Here is a 26,731-nt window from a genome sequence, read left to right as displayed (position 1 = left end):
ACCTCCCTGTAGAACTCCAACTCACATAGACATGAGCAAATACATTATGCTGCAAATTTGTTTCTTCATGCCGGATGTGTTTAACGACTCTCTAAGAAGCACAGTCAGATAAATGTGCGTCTAGTAAACTCGCTCTTTCCTGTTAACACTCAGCAGCTCATAGATGTTGATTCTGCCAGGGTGTGTTACTGCTTGATTACACATCAGATCAAACATTCAGCTCGGGACAGGGATGAACTGGCCACAACGAACAAAAGAACTTTTCCTGGTGGGCCGGTCGACTTTTAGGAAACTAAATTTAGATTATATATAGTAAATATAAAATATTAATATATATTAAGTATAGAAAGATTTTAAAAGATTTATAGTAAATATAGAAGGATTTTAAAGAGAAAAAAAGTTCTGACATCAGCTCATTGCCTAATGCCACAGCCACCACATCTCATTTCAGCTTCTGTCTGTCCTCACAAATGCCTGCCAGAAAAAGGATGCAAGTTCAGTTCTGTCCAGGTCAACTTAATCATCTTAATCAAGGAATTAACATCTAAATGACAAAATAAATGCATAAATGTGTCTTTAATTTCTAGTTTATTTAAAATATAATTCAATTATGCGTGGTTTTAAAGGATTAGTTCACTTCAGAATTAAAATTTCCTGATAATTTACTCAGCCCCATTTCATCCAAGATGTTTGTCTTTCTTTCTTCAGTAGAAAAGAAATTATGGTTTTTGAGGAAAACATTCCAGAATTTTTCTCCATATAGTGGACATCAATGGCTACCAAAGAGTTGACGATCCACGTTGCAGTTTCAGTGCAGCTTCAAAGGGCTCTACACGATCCCAGCCGAGGAATAAGGGTCTTATCTAGCGAAACGATCTGTCATTTTCTAAAGAAAAATAAAGTTATATACTTTTTAACCACAAATGCTTGTCTTGCACTACTCTGCGATGTGCCACGCATTACATAATCACATTGGAAAGGTCACGTAGGCGGAAGTACCACGGTAGGGCAAAAAACTTTTCTCCTCCAACTTCAAAATTGTCAGATATTAACTTAGTCTTTGTAAACACTTGCTAGGTACTTCCACCTACATTATTCATGACCTTTCCAACATGATTACGTAATGCGTGGTGCATTGCAGGACGAGCATTTGTGGTTAAAAAGTATATATTTTTTTTTCTTTTTTAGAAAATGACTGATTGTTTCGCTAGATAAGATCATTATTCCTCGGCTGGGATTTTGTAGAGCCCTTCGAAGCTGCATTTAAACTGCAATTTGGACCTTCAACCCGTTGGTAGCTGTTGAATTCCACTTAATGGAGAAAAATCCTGTAATGTTTTCTTCAAAAATCTTAATTTATTTTCGACTGAAGAAAGAAAGACATGAACATCTTGGATGACATGGGGGTGAGTAAATTATCAGGAAATTTCAATTCTGAAGTGAACTAATCCTTTAGCATGGGTTCTGTGATCGCATTGCATGTACTACTTATATTTTTAGACATATCAAACTGTGAAAATTAATATACTATATAAAATGACCACTTGCATCTCTAAACTGGTAGGTAAATCTGACTGTGACTTGCCTTTGAGATATTCTGAGGTGCTTTTTAAAATGTCTGGAGGGTTTTTCAGCCTCAGAAGAACCACATTAGAGCCAATATATTAAAGAGTCAACCTTTAGCCACTAGGCAGAGGTGTTCTTTCCGAAGCCTGTTGGGAGATAATTACCACAACCCTATTTAAATATTTAATTTGGCTTTTGGAGTTGTTCAATATGATCTTTAGAGAAGTAGTGCTTTTTCACAATGCAGTAATTTGCAGAAAAGCCTTATTGGCTCAGGATTAATCCTTCAGCTCTTTTAATGAGGCGTGTTTATGTGGTGGAGTAAGACTGCAACAGCTCACTGATTGTACGCTGTGGGAGTTTTGAGGAATACAATATGAATACATATGAACCAAAACTGAAAAATACTTCTAAAGCATTTATTAAGCTTACTTTATGTGTATTTCAATGTATTTCATTGACCTGAGCTAACATGAACTATAACAACGTATAGTTGTTGTTGTTGTTTTTTTTAACTAATGTTAACGAAGATGAATAAATACCTTAACAAATGCGTTGTTCGTTGTTAATGCATTAGCTTAACTTAACTAATAGGACCTTATTATAAAGTATTGCTGCTTTTTCAGTGCTAATGCCATTCCTGTGGCCAGCTGCGTAAACTGCTACTCTTAAAAGTCTAGTCTTAAAAGTTAGTCATCTAATTTTTTCTTCAAGACAGCTCATAACTTTTTAAAGTCAGTTGCCTAAAAAGGTAGATTGGTATAATTTGACTTGGAAAAGTTAGAATGATTGCCCCTTGGTTAACTGCTAGTGTGTCAAACTAGTTCTTAAGAGACTGTGGCTAAGTTTATGCAACTGGCCCCTGGTCTGAAATATGTTCACTTTGGTGAACATTTGAAAAGCTGTATTTGCTGTTCAGCTATAGCCCAGCCTATTTACACACAATTAGGTTTAAGGCTGTTTGCAATTAAAGCTGTTTGAAGAATTTTTTTTTGAGAACGATACGATGTTCTAAGTCAAATTAATTGCTTCTTAGAATCTACTGTTGTGACTGATTGCCATACTAGATGTACTGTACTTTGCGATAAAGGGACCGAGTTTTGATAGTAAACTAAGGGACAGAGCCATGTTTTTTTATGAGCCTTTCATGTAGTTGTACTGTGAACCAGATTTAATCTAGGTCTTGCAGTCCTATTTAATAATGTTTTTATTTTTGTTTGTTTGTTTTGTTTTTTATCTGAAAGAGTATCCATATGCTTTCAGTGTTCAGACTCTATATTTTCTCTGTATTTGCTTAGTAATGACTTGCAGTACAGACACTTGATCCCTGGGTCATGCATAATATTCCCCACAATTTCATGATTGCATAATACGTTTACAGCCCATAGAGTCATAGAGGCAGTAGAGTCTATATCACTGATTATCACTATCATATTTCAGCTGCTTCTAAATTATGTCCATTTCACCCTTCTGCATCTCATATCTTTATGACCTTGCTTAACTGTTTATATCACCAACACTATACTCCTGTTACATAACATTCTCAGGGTTTAACCCAAAGTCTAGTGTCTGGATCCATGTGTTTTGATGAAAACAATCATCATAAATTACCATATTAAGTCTAAATACATGCATTTTGTTTGGAAACTGAGCTGAGCTATCTAAACTGTGTTGAAAATGTCCAGCATTTTTTAGGCAGTATACATACTTTTCATTTTACTGTTGAAAAATACTTTATAATATGAATAGATTTATAAAATTGATTACTGTAATTCATAGCATCTTATTGCTTTATTTAATGTATTGTTTGTTTGTTTAATATTTTTAATATTCAAATTATTTTGTTTATAGAATTTTCTTAAATACAGGCAAATCTGATTTTTATTTTATTATTTATATATATTTATTTGTGATCTCACCTCTGTTTTAATGGTCACATTGGAACTGCTGTAGAGTCTATCCATCCTCTTTTTTTTATGCCAAACACTATTAGTTTTCCCTAGAGAGGTCTCAGTTCTCTGAGAACATGCTGTATGGAACGTCTGGTCAGAACGTTGGCGTGAGGCCAGACACGCTCCCCACACCCACAGTTCAGAAGAAGGAGCAGGATGTCCAAATGTCACCCACAAGCACACGTACACACACACACACACACACATACACACACACTCACACACTCACACACACACACATACACACACACACAAAAGGATATCAACTGTTTGGTTCCAGAGAGCGTGTTGATCTTGTATGTACTTCCATCTTAAGCCTTTGTTTACTTCTCTCAGAATTGTTGGACACCTCTTCTGTTCCAGCAGATTTACTGGAAGATCTCAGCTCTTCCCACTTTCTTTTTCTTTTTCTTTCATCTTTTTACCAAGATCCTCTTCTTCAACCACCCATGTCTCTTCCAGTTGAAACGCTTTGTGATTTTTTTTTTTTTTTTTCTCCTCTTATCATTGAAGCTGTTGGCCAGGCAGATGTTAGCTCACTCGAGAGGGAGACAAAAGAAGGTCTTTCATCCTCTGAGCCGAACCACAGCTGAATGTTGTGACAGCTGCTTTGGCATCTTAAACAGGAGCCAGAGTTCTGTCTCACATTTGGGCCCTGCTGTCTTCCCCCAGTGGTCCTCAGTGCTTGCCTTCTCATGCTGAGGGTCTTCTCCTCCTAAGAAACAAGGGGAACTTTTTAAACTCTGGAATAACTATATAGTTGTCTGTGTTCATTATACAGTCTGTTTGTCCATTGTAATCGATGAAGACCTCAGCACCACTAAAATTATTTTCATGACTTGACCCTAAATGCCCTGTGTTATTTTTCTCTCGGACCACTATCAGCATAGTTAACAGAGATTTAATCTAGATTCTGATTGGTTGATATGTTCCAGTGGATTTATTTATTTTATTTTATTTATTTATTTTTTTATTTTGTGCTTGCACAACTAGGAAGGAAGCAGTTTCCTGATTGTTTAGTGCATTACAGTTTTATATCACATTGCCACATTCTCATCATGTTATAGATTAATTTAAGATATAATTCTTCGATATATTAAGATACAATTAAAAGAAATTATTACTTTTATTTTGCATGGATGCATTGAATTGATCAAAAGTGACAGCAGAGACATTTATATTGTAAAAAAAAAAAAAAAAAAAAAAAAAAAATCTGTTTCAAATAAATTTAATTATTTTGAACTTTCTATTCATCAAAGAATCCTGAAAAAATGTATTACGTTTCCACAAAAATATTAAGCAGCACAACTGTTTTCAACATTGATAATAATAAGAAATGTTTGTTGAGCACTAAAACAGCATATTCGAATGATTTCTCTGCCATCACAGGAATAAATTAAATTATAAAATATGTTAAAATAGAAAATGTAATAACACAATATTACTGTTTTTACTGTGTTTTTGAATAGTATATAGTATGTAAAGTAAAATAAAAAACACAAAAAACTATTCAAAAACATATGTTTATAAACCCTTAGAAATTACTTTTGGGTAACACTTTATTTTACAATGCCGTAGTTACACGTTACTACATGTACTTACTATAGTAATAACAGTAAATTATGCATAATTACAAGTAACTAACCCTAAACCTAACCCTAACCCTAACCCTAACTGTAACTCTATAGTAAGTACATGTAGTTAATTAATAGTACTCAGTACTTATTTGAGTAATTACAATGTAACTACGGGACTGTAAAATAATTTGTAACCTACTTTTGTTGGTGTAACCTGATGTAGTGAGTATGATTCAGTCAAATATTTATGACTTCACTTTGACTTCACCATGTTTTATCTAAAAGTGGCTGCATGGGAGTCACTTCAGTTGTGAAATATGAGTGGAAATATTAGAGGTGTTGTTCAGCACTTTGTGTTTAAGACATGGCCTCATGAGAGTCTGGTTTTTATTGAGAGAGGAAGTGCTCTAGCCAGTTCCATTCCAGCAGAGAGATGGTTCCTTAGAGTTTGGGAACCTGCTGCTTCAGAGGCACACAGACCACAGCCTGGAATGTGCTTACAGAGATGGAACGCAAAGGCAGTCAGGGAGAGGAGGGAGGGAAGGACATGGAGAGAGAACAACATGTTCAAAGATGAGACTGATATGCAGAACAATAAACGGGGAGAAGAGGGAAGAACAGAGAAATATTGGATGTTATTGATTTGTGGAAGAACTTGCATATGAGGAAAAAGCAAAGGAAACGTTTATCAAAATTAAAGTTTACATGTAAATAAATACAATTAATTATAGCAGTAATACAGGGTGTGTTTGAGTAATTAACATGAAATTGGTTGGCAAATCAAATCATTTTAAACAGCATTTTGCTTTTTTTTTTTTTTTTATAATTATGCATGCATATAATTTCTTTAATAACCCTATTAAATGAAAGATTATATGTAATATTAGTGCTTTTAAATATGCGTACTGTTTGAATATACTTTTTAATTTGTCATTATTTAAATAAACTAGTGAAGACAAAAAGGTGAATTAAAGAAATGATAAAAGTTACAGGATCTACACCTTCTCTTGGGTTCTTTCACACCTGAGCATTTGTTTCGGAACCTGGCGCGCTTTCTCCCTTGGTTTATTTAGGCATATGTGAACACAGCAATTGCACTCAGATCCACACCAAAACAAATGCTTTGAGACGCCTAAACGAGGTGATCTCGGCCCGATTGCAAACGAACTCTGGAGTGGTTCGCTTGAAATGTGAAAGCAATCTGACCGAACGGACCAACGAAGCAAACAATGTCATAAATTATAACGGGAAATGTGTCATATAGTGTTTGATTCTGTAAGTGAGCACATTAGTTACCGACCGTAGTTGAAAACAAAAGAGCGCCTCTTCATCTTAAAATGTTGTGTAATTGTGCTTCTCCGTGCAAGAATACTGTCCCGATGAAGCCTTGATTCCGGCTCTTCCTGCATTATAACATTCATATAGTGTTTGCATGTGTCTCGACATAGTTGGCCTACCAGACAGCACTGGGAGATCCAGAGAAAGCTTGTTTGAATTTGCCGCAGTATTAATACGAATGTAGTATATAATTTAACAGCGGGAATGACAGCTATTTTCGTATAGTGTTTGTGTGTGTCACGATAGTTACAAATAAAGCCACAATAAGCTCATGGAGCTAACTTGTCAATCATTTAAATGTATGACGCTGAGAAAACTCTGACCAAGTAGAGGACAGTTGTACTCGAATGTGACTTGCAACACATTTTGGTACGCTTTGCCTTATGAAAGCGAAACGAACCAAGAAGAAAATGCAACATTGTAACAAATTTAGTCCCTGTTCCATTGATGTAAAAAAGCCCTAGGGTGCTTTCAAACCTGGCTTGTTTGGAATGTTTGTTTCGAACCTGGTGCGTTTTCTCGCTTAGTTCAGTTCGTTTAAGCATATATGAATACGGCAGTCGTGCTCGGATCTGCATAAAAAATCGCTTAGAGATCGCCTGAACAAGGTGGTCTCGGCCTGATTGCAAACAAATTCTAGCGCGGTTCAGTTGAGGTGAGAAAGCAGTCCGACCCAATGAACCAACGAACCAGGAGGTATCATAATTCATAATGGCAAACGTGTTATATAATAAGCAGCAATGTCTGATTCTGTGAGTGAGCACGTTAGTTATCACAGTTGAAAACCAAAGAGTGCTTCTTCTTAAAATGTATAATTGCGTGCATTGCAAGAATGCAGTCCTGACAAAGCCTTGCTTCTGGCTCTAACTGCATTATAAAGGCTGTATAATAATGTGGGAATGACTGCTACATTCATATAGTGTTTGCGTGCATGTCAACAGTTACAAATAAGCCACAACATGCTTGTGGAACGAACTTGTCAATCATCCTGCACAGAGGAAACTCTGACCAATAAGAAGACAGTTTTACTCACATGTGACTTGCATAAACACATTTTGGTATGTTTTGAAATGTTCCCTTGTGAAAGCGAACCGAACCAAGATGAAAATGCAACATTGTAACAAATTAAGTCCCTTTTTAAGAACAAAGCAAATTATCTACAGGTCTAAAAACGCCCTTAGGGTGCTTTCACACTGGCAGTTTAGTTTGAAACTAGGCACGGTTCGCATGAAAAATTGGTAATGTGAATGCTGTCATGCAGACTTGGTTCCGAACCCAAAACTACTTGTAGGAGGTGGTCTGAGATCGGTTGCACTGGAACAGTGGCATGATTCGCAAGAATGTGAAAGCAACACGGACTCAGGTGCTCAGTTGTTCAGGAAGTAACGTAACCTGCGCATGTATTTTAGCTGATGATGATGTCATTAGTAACAAAACACATGTAAGGGATGACAGTGACGATGATTTACCTTGAATATGAACGTAAGTGAGCGTGCAGTGTAATTGCGCTTAGTTAATGCAATCAGAGTGGCAAATGAATGGCTCGCAACCTGCTGTCTCTTTCTACTGCAAGCAGCAGAAATCTTCCTTCATGTGACACACATACAGTAAGCCCAAGTGTTGTTCACTCTGCTGCTCATAATAGCACCAAAGTAATAATAAAAACACAATATATTGACCCGCGTCCTTTTTCCTGTCATGCGTTGCGAACGTTTATGATGATAAGACTATGCAAACGCACCAGAGTTTGATAGAATAAAGTTTATTAACATTCATATACATTTTATATCATTTAAATGTTAAATATAAAGTACATGTTGTTTATTTGAAATATTTGGAGGTGTCCTTCTCTTATATTTCAGGTGGTTACAACTGTTACACTGTGGTTACACATGAACACTGTAAAATGTTACCAAAGTATCTACAGCAGCAGCATCAGTAAAAGTAAATAGCAACCAGAACATCATGAAAATAAACGTAAGACTGTCAAGGACAAACGGAAACAGCAAGTAAAGTAAGACAGGTGGAAGGAATGACCATGGCTTTTTTTGTGCTAACCTGGTGTTAAACTTCGGCCCTGTGCCATGTGTTGTCCATCAGCTAAAGAATGTGTGGCCTACTTTTCATTGCCAAGTCTTTCATAATGTTTGCCTGCTTCTGCTGGCTGGTCTTCCACTGGCTCACCCCAGAGACGTGTCAGTCATGCATGGCCTATGACTGTGTTTGTCTTTGCACTCATGGTGTCATCAGAGCCATATTAACATCAAAGCACCAGCAGAACAGATGTTAATTCTTGTGCATTAGTTCTGCTGGTGAAACGCACTGGGACGGCACAGACATTGAAGGCACAGGACGCAGTGTTCTCAAACAGCAAGTCTTGTCCCTAAAGGAAGTCGGATATTGGGTTGGACTGATTCTCTTCACCCTCATTCAGTCTAATGAAAGCCAATTATAATCTCATTTGCTGTTTTTTGTCGCGCATGCATGCATATCAGCAATGACGCTTAGAGAATTTGAGGATTATTTGAAATCTCTCTTGAACTTGCTCAGTGTTTGCTTGGCTTAATTTGATTAGACACCGGCATGCAGAAAAAAGGCTGCAGGTGCATTTGTGATTGTTTTCCGTCATCAGGGATGCGGTAAGCGTGCCCAGGGAAGCATCATGTTGTGGAGGTTAAACCGATGAATATTCTTTTTCCCTAGATGTGGGTTCTGCACATCTGCTGCTGCATCTAATGACCTTCAATCATGTGCTAGAACAAACAGAGCTAATATGTTGTCTAATTTCAGCCTATAATTGTCTGAACAATTGCAGGCATCAAAGAAAGAGGCTAATATTCTAATTTCCAGCTTGTTCACTCAATTTCCAGGTCGTTTCATATGTGAAGTGAATCTAAATCAAATAGACACTGAAAGCGCTTCATAAAAAAAAAAAAGAATACAGGTCTTCTGCTATTGTTTGGAGCACCCAGAGTGCCCGGCCGAGCTCACGTCCATGTTTATGTAATGAAAGGAGAGCATGATGGATGAGTCAGCCTGTTCTCCATTCTGGAGCCGTACTTGTTTGTTCCCTCATTAAATGTACGAATTAAAAAACAGGGTTCTCAGGAGGTCGAGGAGGTGAGTGGATGCAAATAAGGCCTGCTGAAAGAAACAATGACACGGACTGTCTCTCCCTCTCGCTAATTATCAGCCACAGCTTTGCCTGGATGTGTACTTTGGCCAACATAGTCATCACAAATGCACTGCCAGTGGGCGAGAGGTGTTAGCGTAACCAAAGGAAGTCGTATTAGGTAACATACGAGAAGTGTAATGATTTATTAGAGGGTGGGTGACAGTAATTAATGGTCATGAAAACACAAAATTGCATTTATTTATTTGCTTGTTTGTTATCAGGCTTTTTAAACTGATTAATGCTGGGTACACACTGCACGATTTTCAAAGTTGTTGGATCGCTGTTCTTCTCACACTACACAAGTGACTGGGGTACCATTTGTGTGCACATTACACAATTACACAGCCATTTTTTCTGTGGCGCTCAGGGAGTGATTGGGGGTTAGGTGCCTTGCTTAAGGACACCTCAGTTGTGGGTAATGAGAGTGGAAGAGAGAGCTGTTCATTCACTCCTCCTGCATACACCTACATGAGATTCGAACGCGCAACCATTAGTCCACAATGCCCAAAAACTATGGCTGCATCCGAAAACTTAGGAAGCTGACTTGTTGCCTCACTGCCTTATCAGGCAATGACTTTGCAGGCAGTGTTTGTGCACGAAGGTACCTCATGAAACTGATTTTGGACAGACTTCTGAGGCTTAACATAACGTAACGGCTTAATAATCTACAGCAAAATAGAGCGAGCTTTGGTGATAACTAAGCAAAGATTTAATTACTACAATAGTAATTTATCATCAGAAATTACATTAGAAGTGGAAAAATGTTGGTCAAAAACATACATTTATACACAAACTGACCACCAACTGCAATTTTCAGATGCCATCTTTATTTTTTAGCTCAACTGTCACAGAATGGAAAGCACAGGATTGTGGGATATCAAAGGCAGCGAAGGATACATCTCTGCTGCCTTTAAAAATCGATTAGTTGAAGGTATTTCAGGAGACAGGAAGTAAAGCTTGGATTTGGAAGTGCCTTGATGTCTTCCTACCTTGGAATGCATCCTCTGAAGGCAGCATTTTTAAGCTTTTGGATGCAGCCTACATTTCTCAAACACACGCGAGAATTGATACCGGAAATAAAGTAAGGCCACATCCACACAAAGCCAGATCTTTCCCTATCCGATCTTTTTTTTTTTCCTGGTCTCAAGAAATATCTGCATACACACGAAACCACTGAAACCGACTTAAAACGATGAGTATGTGGTGCTGTAATTCTGCCACAGAGATACACTAAAAACGGAGAAATAAGACTTGGAGAATGCGCATAAACATTGTGCACTGTATACAAACTTTAGTAAAGCTTAGAAATAAAGCTTTAATTTAGGCTAATAGGCTCGGTAGCTTCTGTGGCACGAACAAAAGCATGTAGTCTGCTATTGTTGTTGTTGTTGCTGTTACCTGACGTAGCGGTGTCTGACTAGGGCTGAGACGTGGGGTGATGACATCGATTCACAAAATATACAAATTGGCTGTACACATGAAAATGCACAGGTGTCGTTTTTAGATTTATCCACTCTGGGACCTGGTTTCAAAAAATACCGGTTTCAGGCTCCCAAAACGCCGGATCCGTCTAGACGAAATGCCTATATGATACAAAATGTTTGCGTATACAGCTAAACGCGTCTCCGTGTGAGACAGGAGTTCTCGAGCGAGGCTTGATTTCTTCTTGTTAAAATGATGCCAAGTTGTCTGTGCGCCGATTTGCAGTGAAAAAGAAAAAAAGAAGAAGAAGAAGAATATGAAGGAGATAATGGTTTCTTGTAGAAGCCATGCTTGCTGATGTTCTGTTGCAGGTCTATGATTCCTCCCTCTGAATTTTCCCTTGCTCTGACTCTCATTGGCTGTATGTCATCACCGATGTAATTTCCAGTCAAACACACATTTCACACTACACACTACAGTCGCAGACAGGTCCAGATACAGTATTTGGCATGCTTAAAATTTTACGTGCATCTGCGATACATCAGCGCTTCTCTCAAATCAGTTCTTTGATCATAAATCACTACGTGATTGCCACTGAATGCGCACCGATTTGCCGCTGATTTTGGGCTTTTGTTGAGGATTTCCACAAAACTGTTGGCGAGTGAATCTGGGCTGAAAGATATTATAAGTTATTTTGATTTTTTTCAATCATGAAATGTTTACATTTTTTTATTTTTATAAATTAAATGTACTAATTTTATTATTGTATTATAATTTTATTTATTATAAAATTTGATTTATTTTTTTGTGATTTGGTTACATGCTTATTTGCTGTAAGAGATGCTCATTGCATCTTTGCTTATTTACGTAAATGGGTTTTGATCATTTGCATAAATGATCAAAATGCAAACCCTTAGCGCTTATGTTCATGATACCATGGCTTTAAGTAAGTGATTTAAAAGTAAGTGATTACTTTATGTTGATGCCAGAATGTCAGGTTTTGAACTACAGAGTGTTTGCAACACATATTTTTCTTCCCACCTTCTCAAGATGAGTGAATGTTTCAGCAATTAAACCCATAACCGTTGTTAAAGTAAAACACTCAGCCTGGTTAAAGTCCTTGTGCCAGTACGCTTGAGTGACTCTTGGCACTGGGATGCATTGTTTACCCACATAAAGAACACTCTTAGGCCAAGCACTTTGCGCCCATGGCTGTCCTCATTCACCCCCAGAACAGTCTCTGTGACATGCTTGATGTTATTTATTCCCCCTCTTTTGTTGTTTTGGTTTGTTTGTTTTCACTGGCAGCCATCCTGCCCCAGGTCAATAAACGTGCCCACATGGCTCTTATACCAGAGCAAAAGCTGTTCAGAGGGCTCTAGCTGCATGTGAAAAGCTTGTCTGAACTATGGAAAAACTGAAGCATGCCTGGCCAGCTCACTCTATAACTGAAAACAGCACCCTGGCTGCTGGCATCAGTGCATGCAGCAGAGGCAAAATAGCACACTCAGCATCCATGCATCTGAAAACTGATGAGCAAAAGCTCTTGTGATTTTTCTAGAAATATATTAACTTCAAATGTTGCCATCTTGCACTTTAGGAAATGTCTTTTTTTTTCAAATGAACCTATTTGATCATGCAAACTCAATTGAAGGTTAATTCAATTTCTTGCCGTTTGTTCTTCAGAAGTGCCCATGATGTTGTATCTGTTTGCTCTGGTGACTCTGGTCTGTCTTTGGGCTGGATTGCACATGGCCTACAGATACCTGTGGATGCTGATCCTCCTTGTTATCTTCAATATATTTCTGGTAAGAACATACACACATGATATGATGTAACACTTGTTGATATGATTTAAATCTTTTTTGTAATGCTCTTGTCATTTTTAAAGCTCATTCATGCATATATTTAGGGTATAGTTTATACAACCTAGTAAGTTTTTGTAAATATCCCATGACACTGTATAATAAATATCAATAAAAAAGGATATTAACGACCACTTTCCATCCATTGTGCTTGCATGTATCTTTATTTATTTTATTTATGATTCAAAAGTTTGAGGTCAGTGCTCTTTTTTTTTTTTTTTTTTTTTTTTTTTTTAATTAATACATTTATTCAGCAAGGATGCATTAAATTGATCAAAAGTGACATTTATAATGTTAAAAAAGATTTATATTTCATATAAATGCTGTTTTTTAAACTTTCTATTCAAAGAATAGTGAGGTTTCCACAAAATATTAAGCAGCACAACTGTTTTCAACATTGATAATAATAACAAATGCTTCTTGAGCACCAAATTAGCATATTAGAATGATTTCTGAAAGATCATGTGACACTTGAAAACAGGAGTAATGATGCTGAAAAGTCAGCTTTGACATACAGGAATAAATGGCATTTTAAAATACATTAAAGGGTTAGTTCAACCAAAAAATTAAAATTCTGTCATTAATTACCCACCTTCATGACGCTTCATGACCTTCGTTTATCTTTTAAAGACCTTTGTTCATCTTCAGAACACAAATTAAGATATTTTTGATGAAATCCGAGAGCTTTCTGTTCCCCCATAGAAAGCAACGCAGTTACCCCTTTCAAGGCCCAGAAAGGTAGTAAAGACATTGTTAAAATAGTCCATGAGACAACAATGGTTCAACCTTAATTTTATGAAGCGACAAAAATACTTTTGTGTGCAAAAAATAAGTAAATAAATAAATATCTTTATTCAACATTTTTTTCTTTTATGTGTCAGTCTCTGAAGCTTTTCATGTTGTAAACACAGTGCAGCACTTCCGGGTTCTATGTCAGATTTATTTTTTTTATTTTATTTTTTTATACGGGGGATGTGTTTGTAGAATTTCTCAAAACAGATCAAGTGACTGCTGTTAAATCATCTATGTGTGTAATCTAATCTTATCTCTGAAGTATTTTGTCATTGAACTGTAAAAAAGTGATAAAGTTCTGACCCACAGAATCACATTCAATTAGACTTAATGGTCCACAGCTTGAGTGCACTAGATAAGTCCTAATCCTGAAAATAGATCGATATAGGTAATCCTCACATTTGAGAGCCCAGTGGGCTCTTCGCATTTAGTGTAAGACCTGCAAACAGCCATCTTATCTCTGAATATTGATGTATTACTCTCACAATCACTTCGCTATCACTACACAAATGCCCAGTCTTCTAACCTGTCGTATAGTTTCTACCCACTCTAGATAGACAGAAAAAATAGATACTGCAGTTTTACAGTCTATTGATTTCTAAAGGCTCTGCATCTATTGCATAACATCTTAAAGATACTGGCCTGGCTCTTAAGAGGGGGTGGACTATGTTCAGAGTCATTATATGATGAAGAGTGTTTATCTGTTGACTTGCAACCACCACAGTCAATAGAGCAGTGCTGGAAGGAGTTAACACTTGACCAACTGCATAGGATGGTTTCTCTTGATAACTCTTTTATCATCAGGATTGTGTTACAAGAAAGAAAAGGAAGAAGAAAGATTCAACTTTTCGCTCAATATTTTATAAATTAAAATGTTACATAACTATTAAGGTGCGGTCAAAAACAAGTACATTGTCAATAGTGTAGAGCTGCAAGAAACACAGCTCCCACAAAAGTCACTTTTATACCAAGCAGCTTTCTGTTGAATTTGTGTGAACAACGAAATCTGCAAAACATCTCGGTTACTGATGTAACCCTCAATCTCTGAAAGAGGGAACGGAGACATTACGTCAATACTGACGTATTGGGGTCTCACTTGGAAGCCCCAATCACCTCTGAGTAGTAAAAAACGGGCCAATGGATATTGGCGAGTGAGATTTGCATGCCGAGCCACTCCTACCCGGACATACGGGTATATAAGGCCAGCTAGCAGTTGCTTATTCAGGTTTTGCTGAGTAGCCAAGACAGGGATCCCGGCCATTCAGTGGTGGTTCAGGGTTGTGGCAGGAGGGACGTAACGTCTCTGTTCTCTCCTTCAGGGAACGAGGGTTACATCAGTGAAAGAGACATTCCCATTCAGTCAGTCACGTTACTGATATACAATACTGATATATTGGGGTCCGTATGAAAAGCGCCACAGCCACTGAACTGTGTTAGGAGTGTCAGAGACGCAGATGCTGGCAAGCTGTAGCGTACCCTTTTGGCAACTGCCCTCGCACAGTCATAACCTACCCAGATGTTACCACGGGAAGAGTGCTTCGGTTCTCAATTCCCATTTTTTTCAGCCATGACCAGTGTTGTTAATGCTGGTGAAGTTCAATGGAGAAGGGCGCTACGGAGGCCACATCCTACCCGCAGGGAGGGAACACATGGAATACACATATGGACTGACCCGTGGGGCAGTGCTACATATGGAAAAGTCTCTGTGGTATGGAACTACTACCTCTCTAGACTGCCTAGGCTCTTCATGCAATTCTGGGAAGAAAGGCACTGGGACTGGGCGAGGCGGTCTTTGCGTCACGGTCCGAGCCCAGAAACCAATCATCCAGCCGCGAGTGTTCGAGTCTGATGCACACGGCGACCCGGGCAAGCATGGCTGTCAACCCTGAATCCGATTCGGCATGTGCAAACACCCCCGAAGAGGGAAGCTCCACATCTTCTTCCTCTCCAAAGGACAATAGCCCTCTCTCCGATGCAGCTATCGACATCTGATCCTCATCCGGAGCACCGAATGACGCACTGGGTTGGCATGATAGGGACCCACGCTATCATTCAGTGTCGACATGGTCATGTTCTCACAATGAGAACATGAACCATCCACGAATGGCATCTCAGCATGCTTATGGCATAGACAAGTGAGACAGAGATCGTTTCCGTCAGATGAAGACAAGAAACGACCGCATCCAGGAATGCATGAACGGAGAGGCGTCTTTAAAAAGATGCTCTCCGCCCATGCTTGCTCTTTTAGGGAAATCTGCTCTTTTGCGCCGAAGCGCCGAGGGGACAGTCGCTGCATGTAACTGTGCAAAAGCTCTTTTATAAATGGTGAAACACAGCTGAATGTGCCCTTTCACTGGCAAGAGAGACCTCTTCTCGTAGGCAAGCTCTTTTAGATCAGGAAGAATGCTCTTTTGATTAGGAACAATGCTCTTGTGAGGCGAAGCAAAAATTTTAATGAGTGAGTGCTAGCCATCCTTATATACCCATATGTCCGGGTAGGAGTAGCTCGGCATGCAAACCCTTACTCGCCAATGTTCATTGGCCCGTTTTTTTTACTACTCCCAAGTGAAACCCCAATACATCAGTATCGGCATAATGTTGAACATGACTGACTGAATGTGAACAGCATCATATAGAAGTCCATATTTATCATATATAGGTGCAATGGACTGATTGATATAGTCAAATACAGCATAACAAGCAAAACATGGCTTGTTGCCGCTGAGTTTGACATGGGCGTGTTGTTCAGATGGCCTCTTGTGGCTGTTGCCCCACAAAAAGTTTGAGTAACAAGTAACTTTTTAACAGAAAAGACCAAAATCCCTTACCAACAGCAGAAAAGATAAAAACCATCCATAGCAGGGCTTCTTGTCCTCAATATTTCCTCACTGTTACAGTTAGTGTAAACAACAAATATACACACAGTTGAGAATATTTGTTCTGCTTCTGTGTTGCTTGTCCTACATTACAGACTGACTAATAGCAGGTCAGGGAAGCTGTTATTGTTTCTGACACAGCCAAAACATGACTGGGTTGAACATGATGCCCTTCACCTAGAAAGATCATAAATAGCACCACAATTTTGTTTTGACTCCCTTTGAGTCAAACTCTAAATGCCTACATAACGGTGTCTACAACAAAACATGACCTCCTCCTCTGGGAAATATTCACAAACATGTGGGAGGCCTGTTCAGACATTTGTGGCTGTGTTGATACAATTTGTTTTTCATTCTCATAGGGATTCTTCAGCAATCACTAACACTGTATGTACATGTGATATATTACAGCTTTTACTGTTCACTGAACATTCCCCTTATTTCCTGCAAACGTTTCAGTCTGTTTTCAATAATCAAGCCCTGAGCATCTGTTTTCATGGGTGCTGTTTTTTTCTATGATGCTAATTTTCCATCATCCTCTTATATTCTCAGTGGCTGTTGCTGTAAATGTAATTAAACTACAGTAATGTCATTTAAATGGTGCTAGTCTTGCCTGATTGGGAAGTCTGTAAACAGCTTCATATTAACCTCTGCTGATTTCCGGATGTGAGGATGTATAATAGAGAAAGTGAAAAAGATATCAAGGCATTCTTCAGTCAGCATGAGTATTAATCTTGCTACACTTCCTTTCAAAAACGTGTCTGGTAATATATATATATATATATATATATTTTTTTTTTTAAAGAAATGTATATTTTTATTTAGTAAGGATGCATTAAATTGATCAAAAATAAAGACTTACATTGTTACAAAAAAATCATATTTCACGGTATTACTGTTTTACTGTATTTTTACCAAATAAATGCAGAATTGTTGAGCATAAAGGGACTTCTTTCAAAAACATTAACCCTTTCACGCATAGAGGTCAGTTGACAGCTAATTAAAAGCCATTTTATTGTGTATGCATGGGTTTTGATTGCACAGTTGCACATCGACCACTACAGTGGACACAAGTGCATGATCCTATACACTGCCACCAAGTGGCAAGCCTCTTTATGTGGAATTTTTGTTTTCTCTAAACCAAGATGGCCGACGAACAGTCAGAAATGCCAAGTTGTTCCAGAATAAATATCCATCCATTCCTTCTATCTTGGGAGACTCTTGCAGATAATAATAATAATTAAAAAAAAAAAGGTAACATCAAGTAAGATCTAAGGAGTCATATCATTGTTAAATTTTCCAATTATTGATTTTAGATTGGTAGGACATTCTACATCCAGTTGTCCAATTTAGTGGACATATTAATCATATGTCCACTGAATTGGACATGCATTCTTGAAAATACTTCATTTGCAGTATTTTTACGGGGCTGTAAATAAATTTATTTTTGTTATTAGATTGTAATTTGCAGTTACGTCAAAAAGTAATCTGATAACGTAATGCACATTACTTGTAATGCATTACTCCCAACACTGCAAACATCTGAAAACATCAATAGATCAATGTAGATTTCAGTCTGAGGTTTTCTCAGAGAGGAGAGCTAAATTTGTCCATTTTGAGCATAATCAGAATTATCAGCTAATAAGGGTAAATAGACATACTCTGGTATACTGGAGAGTTGTAACTTCACCGGTTGTAGAGATCTTTGATGGAATCACGTCCTCGTGTTCTGCTATTAAAGACATGTGACATTGTATGAAGTTCTTTGCTGGTCGAACGAGAACAAACTCAATTGCATTTGCAATAATTGAAGCTGTATTATATATATATATATATATACTGTATGTATATATATTTTATAGTTTTCGATATGTGGATTAGCACATTTAGGTGGACAATTCCTGTAAAGGTTATTCCTTTAATTGTCACGGTGTTTCTTCCACACCATTTCTCACAAGGTGCATCATGTCAGCTCATTTCCTTTATATCTGAGGTAGTAAAAACCACACCTGTCTGTTCTGAACTGAGAACAGTTATGTAACTTGCAGAAGTAATTGAGCATGCTGCTCTGACCTATGGACATTTGTGTGTCTTTCAGGTAGCAGTGATAAAGCTGTTCAGTGGAGCACAGGCTGCCCACTTATAGTCTATAAATGAACCCTGAAATCAATACTCTATTTTTGAGAGTGGTATGTGTGTGTGTGTGTGTGTGTGTGTGTGTGTGTGTGTGTGTGTGTGTGTGTGTGTGTGTGTGTGTACTTATATCCACTATTTACTTTACCTGCCATTGGTGCTGAGCTTCAGTGGTTTCAGTGAAGTCTACATTATGTTTACCTTTCATTTGGATGCAATTCAGTTTCAAAGAAAGTTTTGTTCAAGTTCAAAGGACTATATGCTGTATACACACACGAAATCTAAACGTATCAAAACAATATTTTAAACAATATTTTAATAGTATTAATATTCAGTTGTCTTCTTCAATTTTCACACATCATGTCAAAATCACTCCCTGTTATTTCATTGAAACTCAAAATTGTTTTGAAAGTTAGATGACCGTGGACAGTGTTTTAAAACATGATTAAAACATTGGTTTAAAAAATTATTCTCTTTTCTCACAAATTATATTTCCCATATTATTCAAATCATTAATTGAATGCAAAAGCTCACATCCCATTATTCACCACCATCCCATTATTCTCAGAAACTTTCTCTATATTTCCATCTTTTATATTACCAAAAGCTCAGCACTTTTCCACACTCATTTTAGTTTCACCTGCAGCCTGTCACCCATATGCCACATTTGTTACAACATTTCTAGTGTTCATGAGATATTTGGCAGGAGTGTGTGTACAGCAATATTCAGTTGGGTGCTGCTGACCATTATCATTCACGGTTGGCCAGACCCTCACTGACAATGACGTCAGAGGGAGGGAAATGATGTCATGCTGTTACAAAATGTCATCTGGAATTTGAGACCAAATGATTCATTGGTGATGTTTGTTCTTTTTAGTTGCACAAACACATTTCGAATGTCAAACAAATGGACACTTTAGATGTGATAGTCTTTTCTGAATCTGTTTTGAATATTATAGAATAATTGTGGTCCTAAATGCTGATACAAAGTACAGTTCCAAAAAAATCATGTTAACTAGGATATGATGATCCTGCATTACTTCCCTCTTCAGAATAGAGGAAATAACTCATCTGATTTGACAGTGTGCTGAGCTTTTCTAACTTGTGATTCATCTTTTTCCAGGGTCTGTATGTGTTTTCCGTGTACTTCATCATGCATAGTCAGCTCTTCTGGCCAGCTAAGGCAACCTACACCGTGGAGATGAATGGTCACGGCAGCCCAGACTCCATGTATCAGAGCACCGGTGCCGCTACCGTCGGTGGAGGAGAAATCAGCAAGTCCACACAAAACCTCATCAGTGCCATGGAAGAGGTGCGTCTGAGGGTTTCTCATGATCGTTTGTTGCACAAGCTTTATTTGGAAGAGGCATCTGACAGCATTTCATACCACATGTGTACTTGTAACATTACATCGGTAGCGTTTAGATTTATGTGTGTTTGCATAACCACCTATTTATCATCCTCAGGCAGAGGCAGAGGATTCATCAGATTCATCAATCTGTGTTTGTTCATCAAGTCTGCTCACGCACACACAGACTGTGAAAGTGTTATGTAATCAAGAGGCCTGGTGTAGAGGCTCACATTCCTCTGAGCCCTCAATGTAAACTTTTCACAGATCCGGGAAAGAGGGTGTACAGGAGGTTAGGAGGAGAGAGACGGGACTTTGGAGAGAGCACAAGCTGCATGGGAAAGATCGGCAGAGATCAAGAAAGGCTTTTAGAGGAGATATTTACAAAGAAAATTTCCTGCAGTCTGAGCTGTTCTCATGACTCTACACTGTAGTTTACACTTTATTAGTGAGATTGAAATGAGATTGAGCAAACAATCTCATTAAAACCTTTTCTAATGTATTATGATTATTAGTCATCATACTGTCATGAGGTTCACAAAACATTTCATACAATAGTTAGAACATGAATATTTTAACTAATAGCCTAATAGAAGCTGTGCCATAATGCTCACATGATACATACATGTGTTACCCTTCCCATGGTTTCTAGCTTGAGTAGTTTATGGTTATTATAGGTTATTATAGGTTATTTATGGTTATTAGCCAGTCCAGGCTTATTTAGATGATGGATCATCATGACTACCAGTTGATGGTGATGAGAATGAGCAGACTGACCACCTTGAACCAGTAACAAATTATCTACTGTATGGCATAGGCCAACCAATGACAACAGTTCATCGGGTTTTGTCGGGTCAGTGTGTTACCCCTGTCTGCGTTTGTTGGCGCTTGTTTTTCCAGGTCGTGGAATGTCTGAGAAGTGACATAGTGTAATCTAGTGATTGCTGGCATTGGCCGCAATCTGTCCTTTGCAGTGTGAATTAGCTTTTAAAGGGATAGATCACCCAAAAATTAAAATTCTGTCATCATTTACTCACCCTCAAGTTGTTCCAAACCTGTAAAAATGTCTTTGTTCTGTTGAACACAAAGTTTGTAACCAGGCCGCTTTGGGACACCATTGACTTCCATAGTAGTAAACAAAATACTATGGAAGTCAATGGTGCCCCAGAACTGTTCAGTTTCCCACATTCTTTAAAATATCTTCCTTTGTGTTTAACATAACAAAAAAAAATTATATAGGTTTGGAACAACCTGAGAGTGTGTAAATGAATGTAAATGAATTTTCATTTTTGGGTGAACTATCCCTTTAAGGAGATATGACATGTATTGAAACATAGTTTCCCAACCTTAACGAATTAAGAAAATAACTTTTTCTTAGTTATTTATTTATTTATTTAATTACAGCAAAAATATTTGTATGAATAAATACCACTGTCCCAATTTATCTGAAAAAAATAAGTATAAAAAAGGTTCAAAATTGAAAAATAGGGCCTAACTGTGTTGAAATCGCTGTTGAGCGGATTCGTAAACACCCCTAATTGGCCATCATGTTCACGGCTCATCAGACATGTCCGTGATTGGCTACAATGATCAACACACGGGAGTGTTTGAAAGCACACAGAAGTGTTTGAATTTGAAAGTGTTTTGAAAGAGGGAACGTTTGAAAGCAGGCGTCTATCAGAGAATTGGTCCGGGATAGACGGCTGTTTTCAAACGCTCCCGTGTGTATCTGAGTAAGCGCTCGGTGGAGAGTGTCACTGATGCCTATTTACAACATGTTTTTGAAGTGTTGATCTTTACGCACAAATCCAAGAATTACACACACAAAATGCAAAATGCCTCACATCTCTTGCAAAATGAAGCACTGCATTCAAAATATCACAAACACATCTCAAAAGCAAACATTTGTCTTACTTTGCAAACACATTTGCCATAATATTCTATTTTTGGATATATCATATACACACAGTTATTCAAAACCTAAAGCTCTTCTTTCATGAGCTCCTGTGTACATTTCTGTACAAGATTGAAAGTAATTGGCAGAGAGATGTTGAAAAATTCATGGTAAGCATGAAAGCAAGATTGAAACCAAACTATTTTTTTTTTTACTGTAAGCACGTGTGGTTGTGAATACAGTATTACACAGTACGAAAGAAAAAAAATACATCAACCATGTGTAGTTGGACAAAAAAAAAAAAAAAAAAAAATATATATATATATATATATATATATATATATATATATATAGCAACCAAAAAAAATAGCATAATTTTGAAACAGGTGAATATTCCAAAGGAATGGTGTGTATGTGTGTCCTGGTAGGGGACCAAATGTCCCCACAAGTATAGTAATACCAGTGCATTTTGACTTTGTGGGGACATTTTTTACAGTAAGTCCCTATGAGGAAACAAGCTTATACATAAATCATTCAGAATGATGTTTTCTGAAAATCTAAAATAGCAGAATGTTTTCTGTCATGGGTAGGTCTAGTGGTAAGGTTAGTGTAGGGAGATAGAATATACGGTTTGTACAGTATAAAAACCATTACGCATATGGAGAGTCCCCATAAAACATGGAAACCCAACATGTGTTTGTGTGTGAGTTTTTGTTGGTGGGCGAGATGGTTGGGTGTATCTAGGCTCCATCTCTCCTCCTGGCTGGGTCCGGCCACAGTACTTCATCCACATCACATGCTGTGTTCTCTCTTGTGTATCCAACCTCAGATGGAGGCAGCGTCAGTGTCTCCACATGCCTCCTCCATTGCCTGGAGAAGTGTTTTGTTGACATAGGGACATCGATCATGCACTTTTCAGCACCATGTGGAGAAAAAATTTAGAAATGATGAATATGGAAGCAAGTAGACAACAGAAAAGTTGTTCAAAACCTATAACTTGACCTTTGGCCTATTTATAGGTCTATTCTAAAGACATGTTTGGATGGTGTTTAGTAAAGCAATGAGTGTTTCCACATGTGAGGAGTAAGTGTGAGGCACTGATGAATTAGTGTGGCATTTTGATTGGTTGTGTTTGAAAAAGGAAATCAAGATACTTCCTGTTGGATTTTTGTGTGTTACATAGAGAATTGTGTGTTGTTTTGCAAAAAGTGTTTTATGAAATTGAAAAATTAGTCAAAGGCCAAGATTTAGTTTATGGTTTTGCAGATTTGGTGTGTGGTTCTGCTGTCAGGTTTCAGAAATTGTGTGACAAGTAAGGATTTTGTGTATCAAAAAGAGAAATCGATGCAAAAAGGCTTGAAATTGTATTTATATTTATTCATTCAAACGAAGCCAATGTATTTCCAAAACCTTGTCTGCTTAGTTGAATCCATTGATGCTATAGTTTACCATCCATACCGAATTTTGATTAGACAATTCAGCATGAGTGGACAAATCAATACTATTGTGGCAAGACTATAGTTTTTGACTTCTTGTGCAGACTGAAGTAATCCTGTTTTGTTCATGAGAGCACTGACTTCTGGCTTAAAGCGGCTCGTAGTGTCACATGTGGCCTCGAGACAAGAGAATTTTGGGTGGGGAGGAGGTGACCAGTGGAGAGAGGAAAGGAAACAGCGCACTGGAGGGGTGGCCGTCTCCTCGGGCTCTTCAAACAGAAATGAGTAGGTGCCTGGTAGTGCTCAGTTCACCCAGCGTACATTCTGTTCTGATTACTGGACTGTTGATGTGCTATTGTACCAGAATGAGGTGCCTGGGACATAGGGGACTGGAGTGGCCTCTCCCTCCATCCTCCTGGGAAAAGTACCCAGCCAAAGGAAATGAAGCCATTGCCATTAGGAAGGACATTAAAGGGAGTGCAGGCCAGATGTACTGTTTCACAATGTTGTGTTTAATGAGGCTAATTGTTTTTTTTTTTTTTGCTTTGATGATTAAAATGAGTGAAAGAGTAGATTTATGTCACAAGATGAAGTCAGAAGGGTAGTGTGATGGAGCACTGCCTTCTCGAGACAAACATCAACAGTCTTAAATTTCATTATAATTTTATAACATTCACATATTAAAAAAAAACCTTAGTGCTTGTGAACTCTGACTCACCCCACAAACCCATCCTATAGTAAAACTCTATAGACATCCAAGCCTTTGTAACCTCTGAATGACCCCTGTACCAGACACTCCGGTGAATTCATGGCTGATTTGTGTGGGTCATTTAAGCTCATACTGGGTACACAAACTAAAAGAACTACAAAAGTCATTTTAATTTGGTGAAGCTTTGAAAAAATGGTAGTTGTTTGCTTTTTCTGACATCTAAAGACCCTTTTTGTTGTGTTTTGCAGATCTCTGCAGACTGGGAGAGAGCTTCATTGAGGCCCAGCAGTCAACCCAGCAGTGTTTTTAAACAGAGTCCTCAGGACGAGACCTACATCACAGAAGGAGGGTTCATCAACACTAATCTGGTGCAGGACGAGGAGTCACAGGAGTTTGATGACCTCATATTTGCCTTAAAAACTGGTAAGTCCTTTTCTCTAAAAAAGTCCATTCAGATCTTAAAGGGTTAGTTCACCCAAAAATGAAAATAATGTCATTTATTACTCACCCTCATGCCGTTCCAGACCCGTAAGACCTTCGTTAATTTTCGGAACGCAAATTGAGATTTTTTTTTTTAAATCTGATGGCTCCGTGAGGCCTGCATAGGGAGCAATGACATTTCCTCTCTCAAGATCCATAAAGGTACTAAAAACATATTTAAATCAGTTCATGTGAGTACAGTGGTTCAATATTAATATTATAAAGCGACGAGAATATTTTTGGTGCGCCAAAAAAAACAAAATAACGACTTATATAGTGATGGCCGATTTCAAAACATAATGCTCCGAAGCTTCCTGAAGCAGTGTTTTGAAATCGGCCTTAAGTGTATAAGTCGTTATTTTGTTTTTTTTGACACACTAAAAATATTCTCGTCGCTTTATATTATTAATATTGAACCACTGTACTCACATGAACTGATTTAAATATGTTTTTAGTACATTAATGGATCTTGAGAGAGGAAATGTCATTGCTCCCTATGCAGGCCTCACTGTGCCATCGGATTTCAACAAAAATATCTTAATTTGCGTTCCAAAGATTAACGAAGGTCTTACGGGTCTGGAACGGCATGAAGGTGAGTAATAAATGACAGAATTTTCATTTGTGGGTGAACTAACCCTTTAAGCGATTATAATAGTTCCCGTGAACTTACTTTGGTGAATACTAGTTATGTTTCTTTGAAAGAGAGCCAACATTTGGGAATAATGGTTTACCTGCACACAGGTTCTGGCCTTAACGTGAGTGATAACGAGTCAATCCACGGCAGTCATGATGGAGGTAGTGTGGCTAACTCTCAGATCGTAGAGCTGCGGCGGATTCCGATCGCAGACACACATCTCTAACCTCACTATTTTTTTGTACTGAAAATTGTAAAATAAAAACAATAGTTTTTGTTTTTTTACTGTCTCTGCCTTTGCACTAAATCTTGTTAGTTTTTAAGTTGTCTTTTTTTATATGTGGAAATTGAATTTTTTTAAGTATATACATATGTGAATATAATTATCACTAAATTAATTTGTGAAGGTTTAGTATTGGTTTGACTGGAAAAATCGTATAGATTGATTGGAGGTCTGGCCAGTGCGCCCCATAATTCTGCTGCTTGATTTGTGTAACACCAATAATAAATGATTCAACCACCATTCAGTCTGCGTTTTCCTCAAATGGACCTTTATCCAAAAGATCTACTTCATAATGAACAATTAAAATATCTTACTCACAGTAAAATAATAGTACACTTTCAGAACTGATTAAGGTATAAACCTAAAAAAACAATGTTTATGTGTGTGTGTGTGTGTGTGTGTGTGTGTGTGTGTGCGCACATACCGCACATACCGCTTAAGTATTGACGTTAACAAACCAGTTCTACAGGTACATACCTTGCAAAAAAAAAAAAAGCAGTTTGTGTGGGAAACAACCTGTTTAGACCTTGAATAGAAGCACATCAGCGACACATATGAACAGACCAGCAAATGTTTTATATTCAGTCACAATGTGGTTGTCAAACTTGCCATTCTGACTGCTCAGTTTCATTTCCTTCACCAAGTTTCACTCTGGCCTGAGGGGACAAGAGGAAAAACTGAATTGATGACCTACTGAATATATTGCTCTTATGTTTCTGGAGAGAGTTCAGACATGTTGAAAACTTTAAAGTGTGTGTGTGTGTGTGTGTGTGTGTGTGTGTGTGTGTGTGTGTGTGTGTGTGTGTGTGTGTTGGACTGAAATGGGCAGTGAGGGAAACCAATGTGGACTGGAAAGGTTTGTGGTCTGACCTTCTTGGATGATACAAGGGTGGCACACCCAAGAATAAAGTGCTGCCGTCAGCTACATGGACCCACGGCTCTGTCAGAACTAAAACATCTAAATAGTATTTTTAGGAAAATAATTTTACAATTCTTCCATCATCAGAAGCAGACATAACGCATATGAATGGAAAGAAATACTTTAAAATTAGTTAAGGTTACTGTTCAACTATACCAAAGTGAGGTGAAGGTGACCTCCTCAGAAAAACGACAACAACAACAAAGAAAAACATTAAGTCCAAAGGTAACAGTTACAGTAGCTCCACTCAGTCAATTATGTTAATATTTGAAATGAAATGGACTGTAAGTTAATGATAAGATGAGCCCTAGCAGTTCTGCTCATTTAGACTT

The 26,731-nt window shown here is 37.8% G+C and overlaps 1 protein-coding gene across 1 annotated transcript in view; it reads left to right on the top strand.

Annotated features, from left to right (window-relative positions):
• adgrv1 (adhesion G protein-coupled receptor V1) overlaps nucleotides 1–25,720 on the top strand; it is a 153,200-nt gene extending 127,480 nt beyond the window's left edge. The window contains exons 87-90 of the mRNA XM_051895477.1: nucleotides 12,717–12,838; nucleotides 19,820–20,008; nucleotides 24,332–24,506; nucleotides 25,305–25,720. Coding sequence (XP_051751437.1) covers nucleotides 12,717–12,838; nucleotides 19,820–20,008; nucleotides 24,332–24,506; nucleotides 25,305–25,423 — 605 coding nt within the window. The 3' untranslated portion in view covers nucleotides 25,424–25,720. The remainder of the gene's footprint in view (nucleotides 1–12,716; nucleotides 12,839–19,819; nucleotides 20,009–24,331; nucleotides 24,507–25,304) is intronic.
• Nucleotides 25,721–26,731: the final 1,011 nt, after the last annotated feature.

This window comes from Ctenopharyngodon idella, chromosome 5, assembly GCF_019924925.1.
Source record: "Ctenopharyngodon idella isolate HZGC_01 chromosome 5, HZGC01, whole genome shotgun sequence".
Lineage (NCBI taxonomy): Eukaryota > Metazoa > Chordata > Actinopteri > Cypriniformes > Xenocyprididae > Ctenopharyngodon > Ctenopharyngodon idella.
This window is presented reverse-complemented; position numbering and strand designations above follow the sequence as displayed.